Source organism: Urocitellus parryii, chromosome 4 (genome assembly GCF_045843805.1).
Source record: "Urocitellus parryii isolate mUroPar1 chromosome 4, mUroPar1.hap1, whole genome shotgun sequence".
NCBI classification, from domain to species: Eukaryota; Metazoa; Chordata; class Mammalia; order Rodentia; family Sciuridae; genus Urocitellus; species Urocitellus parryii.
Window position 1 is genome coordinate 189,739,433 of NC_135534.1, and position 11,582 is coordinate 189,751,014.

General features: G+C 39.6%; 1 protein-coding gene across 3 annotated transcripts; it reads left to right on the top strand.

Annotated features, from left to right (window-relative positions):
• The first annotated feature begins 3,312 nt into the window (after positions 1-3,312).
• Gng10 (G protein subunit gamma 10) lies at positions 3,313-8,239 on the top strand. Of its 3 annotated transcripts, XR_003300993.2 has the most exons (4): positions 3,313-3,437; positions 5,855-5,986; positions 6,671-6,827; positions 7,308-8,239. XR_003300993.2 is itself a non-coding variant. In XM_026391175.2 (3 exons), the coding sequence occupies exons 1-2, from the start codon at positions 3,357-3,359 to the stop codon at positions 5,978-5,980; spliced, it is 207 nt and encodes a 68-aa protein (XP_026246960.1). In that variant the 5' UTR covers positions 3,313-3,356; the 3' UTR covers positions 5,981-5,986; positions 7,308-8,239. The 3 variants fall into 3 exon arrangements, 2 of the variants coding, with proteins under 2 accessions (XP_026246960.1, XP_077654081.1); XM_026391175.2 differs by lacking the exon at positions 6,671-6,827; XM_077797955.1 differs by lacking the exon at positions 6,671-6,827 and having other exon boundaries at positions 7,313-8,239.
• Positions 8,240-11,582: the final 3,343 nt, after the last annotated feature.

Below are 11,582 nucleotides of genomic sequence, written 5' to 3' on the forward strand. Positions count from 1 at the left end.
TCCTCTCAGCTCAGAAGTTCCATGATGGAAAAGTCATGGATGGGAAGCAATTTTGGTAAAGTAAAAAACATCACACAGATGGCCAGTCCTCCTCAAGTATGAGTGGCACTTGGCCTACTGGTCCATGGATCAGTCTAGGGGCTGTGTGCCAAAACCAGGCAATTTCACATCCAAGCATTCCTCTTGAAGAGTAGCACAAAGGAACACTGAGGTGGGCAAGGGCAGTAGGTGTGTGTGGGTATGAAGCAGAGAGATGGGCCACACCCCCAGATTTTTTGCTACCTCACGGCTGACACAAGTATACTGTGTGTCCCTCTCGGCAGATCCAAAACCTTCATGTGTAATTATTTTAAGATAATCTTATAATTCAGCTGTCATTACTGTGCAGACATCTCTCATTAACATCTTGACTACTGAGCATTTTTAACAGCCTAGAGGACATGTTTAACCAAAGGGGCTTAGTTTCTCCTAAACCAAACTGCACATTATTGGCATCAGTTCTGGCCTACTCCACTTCAGAACCCTTGTCCCCCTTTCCTTTGCATTTCATAACCACCTGGATGGAGTCTTTTGATGTGTCTCTCCACCTTCCTACCCTCGCAGCCCTAGCCAGGGCTGTTCTTCCCACTGAAAAGACAAAACTTGTCTTTTTGATTGTTTTTAAGTTTCCCATGACTCTCATTCTTAGCAGCTTTGTGAGGAGCCTTTCATTCCTCCAGTCTATATCTTTGTGCTGAGTTCTTTGCCAATGCCATGTTTTTAAAATACATTCTATTCTGTCCCATTCATCAGTCTAGTAATGCTTCCATCTCTACTGGAATGTTTTTTTGAGGCAAAGAAACTTGCCAAGAGAGAAGGCTTTCAAATGTGCAAATATGCTCCTGTTACTAGGTAGTATCACTCCTAATTTTATCACTCCAAAGATCATGGATAAAATTGGAAAACAAAACAAGAGCAACAATAGACCATGAATACATAGCTCACAAAATGTATAAAAGAAGTGTTCAGTCTTATTAGTGAAGGTATTTAAAAAGTTCTGATGTATTTTTTTCACCTATTAGATTGGTTAAGAATTACAGTGTGGAGTTATTCAATACGATGGCACAGAAATAGGCAGTCTCATCATCTTCTAGTGGAAAAATTAGTTTTTATCACCTTCAAGAAGATAAAGTAGCAAAGTTTTAAGTATTTTCTTTGACCCATTAGTTCTTCCAGGAGTGCATCCTAAGGAAATATCTGAACAGAGATATATGTTTATGGTGATGGTGTTAAATAATAGGGCAGTAATAAACTGTTATCCAATTGTACAATGGAATATTATGCAGTCATTAAAAGTAGCTGTAGTTTTTTTCTTCTCTCTATCCTTTCCCCTCTTCTGACATCAACAACCTGATTTTCCTTTGGGAAACCCCTCTTCCCCCATCTTGGTCCATGTGTTTGAGTTCCTAAGAGAAACACCCTGTGATGAAAATTTCCACATTGAAAGTTTATTGGAGAGTGCCTTAAAACCAACACTTGGCAGAGGGTTCAGAAAGTGAGGGTTGGGCAGAAGGAGGAGTTGGCCTGTGCTTCATGAAGACTTGAGATGATCCCTTTAGGTGCTCCAGAGCTGGGATGATCTATCAGTGTAACTTGAGGCCAATAGATAGGATATCTAGCTATAGCAGATGGCAAATTATGAGATTCTTGCTTGAGCCCCTGTGCACACCTGCAAAGGCTTCCACAGGATTCTCACCTAGGAGTGGATCTTGGAGTTGCAGGGAAATCACATCTTCTACTCTAGACTGTAGTGCCCTGGTTGGTTTCAAAAGTGCTTACTGATGACATATATTTATACACATATATATGTATGCATTACACATAAGTATATGTGTATACATATATATTTATAGTTATGTTTTTCTTTCCTATATAAAAATGCATATATATATATGTGTGTGTGTGTGTGTATATATATGTATGTATATATAGATATCTTCCTTCCATCAACCAATGGAAGAGGGTTAACACTGGAAGTGTTGTGACCTTGGCCTAGGTGTTCTCTGGCCTACATGTTTTCTGCAGTTCACAGATCAGAATCATCTACTGCCACCACTTCCAGCCTCTGGAGGAATGAGTGCCTCAGTCCTGAAACAGGAACTGGGGTGGTGTACCTTGGCCCACTACATGTAAGGCTAACTCAGATATTCATCCTGCTCTTGGCCCAGGCAGCAAATCTGACCATTCCAACAAATCCCTCCCTTCAAGTAGTAACTGGTTCAGGGTTTGAGCCCATCACTCACTACCAGCCAGTGAGATCCACTGTGAGGACTTTTGCTGAAACCAGTAGGAAGAGGTATATTTGCTACTGCGCTCCTTAGGCTTGGCTAATGAAAGCATGAAGCTTGCCTTCACAGCACTGAGAGCCTATCTACCACTGAAGAAAATAAAGCCAAGGCTCAGAGAAAGCAAAGCCAAGAGATGGAGAAGAGTCCGAAGCTATTGTTTAGGTAATTAAATCCACCAGTTTAAAGTCCATGGACTTTTCAATTATAGAAGCCAAAATATTACATTTTGCATTACTCAATTTGTGGGTTCTGACAAATGTAATTAATGGTATACAAGAATAATGATATTCATAATACATTAGGTGAAAAAAACCCTCCAAATTTACATATAGTAATGATCCCAGTCTTAGAACGTGCACATGAAAGAAAATGCAGGAAAACAGAAACTGGTCATAAGTAAATGGCGAGGGAAGTTAATCTAACTTTATTCAATATGTTTCACGAAGACAGCGGGGGCTGAGATAGTTTTACCCTACTTCCTTGACCCTTAGACCGACTGGTAGGTTTTCCATGAGGCAGGAACAGGTTTATAGGTTAGCCTGTTACTATTTCATGAAATCCTGCAAATTGTCGTCCACTTCCCTCGGGAGAGTCTTCTCATGGCCCCTTATTTCTCCAATTCATTTCACACCTTGGCTGCAGACGCGGGGAATCAGCTCACCAGGAACATTTGCCCCTTGAGGAGTGCACACCCCACTCGACTCTCGCTCCCTCTAGGAGCCCTAGCTTCGCTGCGGAGATGGGCGCTGCTCTGCGCGCCCTGCCAAGGGCCTCCGGTCCCAGCCCAGGTACCAGGCACAGACGAGACGCAGGTGCCACGTAGGTTTTCATTGCAGGAGGGGTTCAGAGCACCGCCAGCCAGCCGGCACTGCTAAATGCTCCTCGCCTGCGGCTGCGGGACCCCGAGCTGTAGAAGCCGGGCGGCGGGGCGGGCGCAGCTGCTTCCCCGCCCCGGGGCGGCGCCTGACTGGGGCCGGCGGCTCAGCCCAGCCTGGCTCAGCCGCCCTCGGAGCCAGTGCCGCCGCCGCCATGTCTTCCGGGGCCAGCGTGAGCGCCCTGCAGCGCCTGGTGGAGCAGCTCAAGCTGGAGGCCAGCGTGGAGAGGATCAAGGTGCGGCCCGTCCAGAGGCGCGCTCCCCTCGGCGCCCGGAGACCCGGGCTCCAGTCTCCACCCGAGGGGCGTGAGAGGGGGCGGCCTGAGGCCGCGGCGGAAATGGCTGCTGACCCGGGCCCAGGCGCGAGCAGGGCGGGCGCTGGGGGCTGCGGAGGGCTCGGGAGACGCGGGGCTGCGGGCCTGGAGTGCGCGCAGGGTCCTGCAGGACCCAGCGACCTGGGGAAGAGGCCGGGTCCGTGGCGGCCCCGCGACACGGGCTTGGCCCCGCGGGCGTGGCACGGCTCTGGGGTTCCCCGTGGGCGCTTCCAGTCTGGAAGGCTAGCCCTGGTCCGCGCAGCGTGGATAGCGACTTGGCGGGGACCCACGATGCGGGCGACACGTTGGCGGCCTGGACTCGGCTGGGGAAGGAAGATGGAGTCTGGCGATGGGGAGGCGCGGAATGGATAGGACCTAGTGATGCTTGGATAGGATGAGAGCGAGAGGGAGGAGAAAGGGTCTCAGGTTTCTACTGCGGTGACGGGATGGATGGATGGAGCTGCCGTAGCTGAGGTAGAGAGGAGGGGGAAGGAGTTTGGAAGAAACGAGTTCCGTTTTGGATAAGCGGACTTTGCGGGGATATCCAAGAGGTGTTCAGCTGTGGACTGAAGCTCAGCGCAAGGCTGAAAGAGGTCATTAAAATGTGTAGGAGTGAGAAGAGCACTTTGCATGAAGAGCAGTGACCAGGGCGTGTGACCAAGGTCCAAACAGACAATTGAGGAAGAAGCAAGAGAAAGCAAAAAAGGGATTTTCAAACCTGTGGCACTAGTTACTTGTGCAATGTTTCATTGGCTAAGAAGCGTTGTGTGTTTGGCAACCTTCTTCGTTAGACCTATGGATGTGTTTGAACCAGCACTATTTTGATAGACTCAGTTCCCTGCACCTGGACATGGGCTATTCCAGGGAATAGAGTGATTGTAGTGGGGATGATAATAAACATTAGTATATAAAATGATTTCAGATAATAACTCTACTTGAAAATAAATCTGAGCTTGGTCCAACCATATGGTTCCACTTATCTTGGCTGGACTCTCTCATGTATCTGCAATCAGATGGAGACTTGGCCACTGTCTGCATGAACTTGGGTGGCCTTATTCACTTGTCCTGAGGTGGGCCGGTGGGGCCACCTGGTGGTTCTCTTCCCCAAGACTTCTAACAGGGCTAGCTAGGTTGGGCCCATTCAGGATGATGGTGGTCTCAGGGGCTTCAACTGTGGCAAAAGTGGTAGCTGCAAATATTCTTAAGGAGTTGATTTGGAACTTGCCAATTATTTCTGTTACATGCTGTTGGTCAAAGCAAGTCATAAGCCCAGCCCAGATTTAAGGGTAAATAGATTCTTCCTGATTGTGGAAGGAGCTGTAAATTATTGTGAGCATATTTGCTGTTTGCTACAAATGTATTACTAATTGTTTGCACTACTCTAAGTGCTTTACTTAACCATCACATCAACCTAAGGGAAGTGGGTTACTCTTGCTAAATATATTTCACAAATGAGAAAATTGGTACTGAGAAATTAAGTAACTTACCCAAGATCACATGTGTAGTGATACAGCTGAATTTGAGCCCAGATGTCTGGTTCTAGAGATTGAATTCTTAACCAATAACGTATATTTCCCCTAAAAGTCTGGTGGACAATTGAGGAGGAAGCAAGAGAAAGCAAGAAAGGGATTTTCAAACATGTGGCATTAGTACTTGTGCAATGTTTTGTTGGTTAAGAACGTCCGTTGTGTGTTTGGCAACCTTCTTCATTAGACCTATGAATATGTTTGAACCAGCACTATTTTGATAGCCTCAGTAGAGACTCACTTTTCTGGAGTAGACTGGGTAAGAGTCCAGCTTTGCAAACAATAAAATAATTTGCTCTCATGGCAAACTTGAATATATCATATATATGCTTTACATAATGAAAATTCATACAAGGAACACTAGAGAACTATTTCTTTGCCAATTCAGTCTCTGTAGAATTAGGGGCTGGAGTTGTGGCTCAGTGGTAGAGTGCTCGCCTAGCATGCACGAGGCACTGGGTTCGATCCTCAGCACCACATAAATGTAAAATAAAGATATTGTGTCCACTTAAAACAAAAATAAATATTTTTTAAAAAAAGAATAGAATTAGATTTCTAAATGAACCTTCAGCTACAGCTTTTTCTTACCTTTGCTGGATAAGCAACTAAGTAAAAAATATCCTAAATTAAAGTTTATAGAAATTGTGACCTTTCCTCTTTGGAATTGGGTTATTGGAATCAGCGAAAAAGACACTTGGAGATTGCAAAAAGCTTGACCTTTATCAGCTTTGGTGATCATATTCAGGATATCAGATGACATTGGACCGCGTCTGGCTGTGAGCAGTGCATCATGTTGCTGTGCCTTGGTTTCAGGTCTCTCAGGCTGCGGCAGAGCTTCAGCAGTACTGCATGCAGAATGCCTGTAAGGATGCTCTGCTGGTTGGAGTTCCAGCCGGAAGCAACCCCTTTCGAGAGCCCAGATCCTGCATTTTACTTTGAAGACTTGTAAGTAATGATACACCATGCCATCTTGGGGCTACGACATTATCACAAGGCTTCCCAAAGGATTTGGGCAACTGGGGTTTGAATATCTACTATTCTTGGGGGAATTAACATAAAAGACCAGGAGAATGTTCAACTTTCCATGAAGAGTGACTCTAGTTTGTAGACTAGAGTGACTCTGCCTGTAGACTCTATCTAATTAAGACAAACTCAATTCTCTCTTTGGCACTAACTCATGAGATGCCAGTATCCTTATATAATCAAGTTCTTTAAATGAGTTGACTAGTAGTGATTTCTTGACCTTAATCCCCACCCTCTGTCCTTACATCATCCCCAGAGTTGTGATTGCTACTTTATAGACTTACAATTCTTGGAACTAAGGACTCCTCAGATGGAGAGACTTGTTCCTACCATGAGCTATGATCTCTTTCCTGAAAACTCTCATATCTTTGTGTTTTAATGGAAGGAAGAAATATAGTTACTGGGGTAAAGTGTGAATAGGGTTAAGAGAGCTTTAAAAATCAAGAGTGAAATGAAAACATCTCTCTGGTAGCATATTAGAAATTTCATGAGTTTGAATTCTTTGTATTGAGGTCTTATTCACATTTTCATTATTATTATTTTCTTTTAAATATTTTTTAGATGTTAATGGATTTTTTACTTTATTTATTTATATGTGGTGCTAAGGATCGAACCCAGGGCCTCACACATGCCAGGCAAGCACTCTACCACTAAACCGCGACTCCAGCTCCTTCATTATTATTTTTTAAGAGGAAAAGGACCTAGATTTAGTCTTTTTGGGCTAACATATTTCAAATGATATGTTCTACATGATGTTTATACTGTAAGTAATGATCTTAAGTTCTTTTTTGTAAATTTGTAAAAGGAATTGTTCACATGTAAAAGAAGGAAGTAGGGGCTGGGGTGGTAGAGCACTTGCCTAGCATATGTGAGGCACTAGGTTTGATCCTCAGCAACACATATAAATAAAATAAATAAATAAAGTTATTGTGTCCATCTATAACTGAAAAAATATACATATATATAAAAGAAGGAAGTAATTCTATTATCAGGTATCCTTGTACCTCTTAATGGAAAATATATATATTCAGGACATTAAAAATAGTTGTCTTGTGTTAGCATAGTAGTTTTCTTTTGACAAAGTACTTGTATAGCTATTATTCATCCAGTGATGTGGTTAGGATGTTGATTGTGTTTACCTGTTACTTTCTACTTTGTGAATACTAAATTGCCCTATGAAATGATAAATAGTTATAAATAAACCTTACTAAAGTGAAAACCAATCAAACTCTTTTTCTACTAGGGAAGAAGTTTGTTGAGAAATGCCTTCGAGCACAAAGTAATGAATGACTGACTCCAAGTCTCAAGAAAACACTTTTCTTTAGCCAAATGACTGAGGTATTTCAGACCTTTCCAGTGTCCTGATCTTACAGCCAAAATTCTACAGAAATTAATGATTTTCTACTCAAATAAGGAAACTGAGTGAAGAAATAGAATTGTTTTAAGTAATAATGGCTTGGTTCTTCTGAAGAAGTGCTTTGTATTAAGATAAAAACCTTACCACCAAATATACCAAAATACACCTCTTTAATAAGTGAGTTACTGTTGTTGCTATACCTAGAATATCATGTATGTTTTATTAACTGGATGTTTACATTTTAGGAAGGAAAACACTTTTGTTTATTAAAAAAAAAATGGAGTATTTGTAATTTGTTGTTTCTAAGATTTTTATACTATAATAAAATTTGTTCTATCATAAATTTACAATTACTAAATGAAGACAAGAAAGTATAAAATTATGGGGGAAGAATAGACTTTACTAATCGAATGATGCCTTGATTTTTTTCTAAATAAGAAGATTGTTTTATTTAACACAAGAGGTGTTGTTTAGAAAGATTCATGTTATGATATATATTAGGTTGTCCCATTTTATGTATGAAGCAGATTTGATCTCTTTTTAAGTTCCTTTACTTTATAGTTGTGGTTGCACTTTTTAAAAGATACTACATTATTTCATGTCTTTAAAAAAATGTTTAAAGTAGGACCTACATACAGAACATTGCAAATGATTGAAAACAAAGTAATGTGAAAATATTATGACCTAAAAGAATTCTTCATGTCACAAGAGTTTGACTTTGATGATGTGCCTTTGATTTAATTTGGGATACTTTTAGAAGGATACTTAGTGTTTGTAATAATCTTTGAAGATCTTGGAAATAAATTCTGTTTAATTCACCATTTTCTATGACAGCAACATTTGTGTTTGATATTTTTCTTTTTTTTTTTTTTAAAGAGAGAGTGAGAGAGGAGAGAGAGAGAGAGAGAAAGAATTTTTTTTTTTTTAATATTTATTTTTTAGTTCTCGGCGGACACAACATCTTTGTTGGTATGTGGTGCTGAGGATCGAACCCCGGTCGCACGCATACGAGGCGAGCGCGCTACCGCTTGAGCCACATCCCCAGCCCTGATATTTTTCTTTTAGTCATGGATTTCTATTTGCTTGTGAGAATAGTGCTTTAAGTGGGAGGTAAAAATTTTGTAAGTCCTTGTAGAATTTTATAAACATTCTAAAAAGTGTATATGTATATATAAAAAAAACTTTTTTTTTTTTACCAGCATTACTCTTTTTTTAAAATTTCTTATTTGTTTTAATTAGTTATACATGACTGTAGAATGCACTTATATACTTTGATATATCACACATAGATGGGGTATTATTTCTTATTTTTCTGAGTATACATATTGTAGAATCATATTGGTCATACAGTCGTCACATATATACATAAAGTAATAATGTCTGCTTCATTCTACTATCATTCTTTTTTTAGAGAGAGAGAGAGAGAGAGTGAAAGAGAATTTTAATATTTATTTTTTAGTTTTCTCTGCGGACACAACATCTTTGTTTTTGTATGTGGTGTTGAGGATCGAACCCGGGCAACACGCATGCCAGGCGGGCGCACTACCACTTGAGCCACATCCCCAGCCCTCATTCTACTATCATTCTTATCCCCACATCCCCTGCCTTCCCCTCCTTTCACTTCCCTCTACCTAATCTAAGGTAATGCTATTCTTTTTTTTTTTTTTTTGCAATACAATACTTAATATACATATATACCACAATTTTTATATCTCTGTTTGTATATAAAGTATGTTGACACCCAATTCGTGTCTTCATACATGTACTTTGGATAATGATGTCTTATCATATTCCACCATCCTTGCTAATCCCCTGCCCCCTCCTTTTCCCTCCCACCCCTCTGCCTTATCTAGAATTCATCTATTCCTCTCATGCTCCCCCTCCCTACCCCACTATGAGTCAGTCTCCTTATATCAGAGAAAATATTAGGTATTTGTTTTTTTGGGGATTGGCTGACTTCACTTAGCATTATCTTCTCCAATGCCATCCATTTTCCTGCAAATGCTATGGTTTTGTTCTTTTCTAAATATATTCTTTAATTACAGATTAAAAAAAATTTTTTTCATTTGTTCTAATTAGTTATACATGACAGAATGCAGTTTGACACCTCATATATAAAAGGAGTATAACTTCTCATTCTGGTTGTACATGATATAGAGTTAGAAAAATAATTACTAACAACATTTGCTCTTTGAAATAGCTATGTATAAACCAATACATAAATAAGTGGAAATATCTTTGAGAATAGGTAGTGTTACAGTAGTGAAAGTAGAAGCCATTAGATGGGATCTCCCTTAACTTTTAGCCACTAAACTTCCAGATCTGAGGGACCTGAATCCCTTCCATTGCATCATAATTCAGATATCCCTTGGTTCTCTCTCCCCTAGTTTTTCTCTAGATCTTTAAAATTTAATACTATTAATTTCCCTTTCTCTCCTTCATCTTTAACTATTTCATCCTTCCTATCATCATTTTAAAAAGTTCTTCTTTCTGTCTTTAGAGAATAGAAAAATCTCCATCAAAATAAAATTCTCTCTTTGATTTTGCTTTCCCCTTCAGCAAAAACTTGATGCTATATACATCTCACTTATGGACATAGATGAAAATGTCCTAAATATAAATTAATCAAATTAGTAATTTATCAAAAAATATAGCACCTGACAAGGCTAGTTATATAGGGAAATCTATCAATGTAATTCATTTCATGAACAGTATAAAGAAGGGAATTCATGCTAGAAAGTTTTTTGATAAAATTCAGTATTTGTTCTGAGTAAAACTAAGTTGATTAGAGAAATAGGAGTAAAAAGAAATTACTTAAAGATGATAAAGATAGTTTATCAAAATCAACAACAAATATATTGCATGGGGAAATGTAGCATTCAGCCCAATAGCAACAAGACAAGAAGGTCTTTAATCACCACTGTTTATTATCATTGCTTTGGAAATCTTACTATGGTAAGATGAAAAGATGGAATGGTGTAAACATTTCAGGAAACTCAAGAAAATGAAAGAAATACTTAAATTTTTAATAGAATTTGGTATATTGGCTGAGTACAAAATACATACAAAAGTAAGTTTTTAACTGGCAATAATAGCTAGTTAAAAATGAAAATGGAAACTAAATCCCATTTTTACATCACGATAAGACTATAAAAATACTTGTAATAAATGTAGCAACAATACAAGAGTTGGGGGAAAAATAGTGTCCAGAATGGTATGTACCTATAGTCCTAGCTACTGAGGAGTCTGGCAGGAGATTGCCTGAGCCCAGGAGTTCAAGGCCAGCCTGGGCAACTTAAAACAAAACAAAAAACCAAACCAAAAAAATGTAATACAGAAAAAAGAAAAACTGATAGGAAAAAAAAATTAGAAGCAATCAGAAGAGAATGTCCATATTCCCTCACCACATCTGCCTGTTTCCCTCTCTCCTCCTCCATTAACTTCCAAATCCCACTGCTAGATTTTTTTCCATCAGCATACAAACATGGTGAGGTACCTCGATCTTAAGAATACACTCTTGACTTCTTTCTCTAACTAAATACCTAGGCAGCAAAAATTCCAGAAAGAGTTGTATAAACTCCTCTTTTTTCCTATCTTTATTTTCTTGAATCCCCTTTTCTTGAATTCTAATCAGGCTTTTGCTCCACCCTTCCTTCATACATTGCTTGCTCTTACTAAAGTCATCAATGATCTTAATTTATCTTTGGTAAATCCAGTGGTTAATTCTCTTTCCTCCTCTCATTTGATCTGTCAGTAGCAATTGACACAATCCATGGTTCCATCTGGAAACATCTTCATTTGGCTTCCATGACATCACAATCTCCTGAATTTTCCTCCTTCTTCACTGGTTGCTCCTTCTCAATCTTCCTTCATTTTCCCTCCATTTTTCTCAAATATCATCACAGGTCTTTGTCCTTGAACTTTTTCTATTTTTAAAAAATTTAAAATAGAATTTGCTGCCATGGTAATGTGATTCAGTTTTGTAGTTTTCAATACTACCTATACCTGATATCTCTCAAATTTGTACTTCCCACATTTACATATCCTATTGAACTTGAGACATTTATAATTCAAATGCCTTCCACTTGGAAGTCTAGTAAGTATTTCAAATTTAATTTGCCCCCAAATCAGCTCCTGATCTTCTCTCTAAATTATACTCTC

Bases quoted from the DNA above. Each gene is read 5' to 3' on its own strand.
- Gng10 (XM_026391175.2), top strand. From the start codon at position 3,357: ATGTCTTCCGGGGCCAGCGTGAGCGCCCTGCAGCGCCTGGTGGAGCAG. The intron at 3,438-5,854 runs GTGCGGCCCGTC...CCTTGGTTTCAG, and splicing joins CCAGCGTGGAGAGGATCAAG to GTCTCTCAGGCTGCGGCAGA.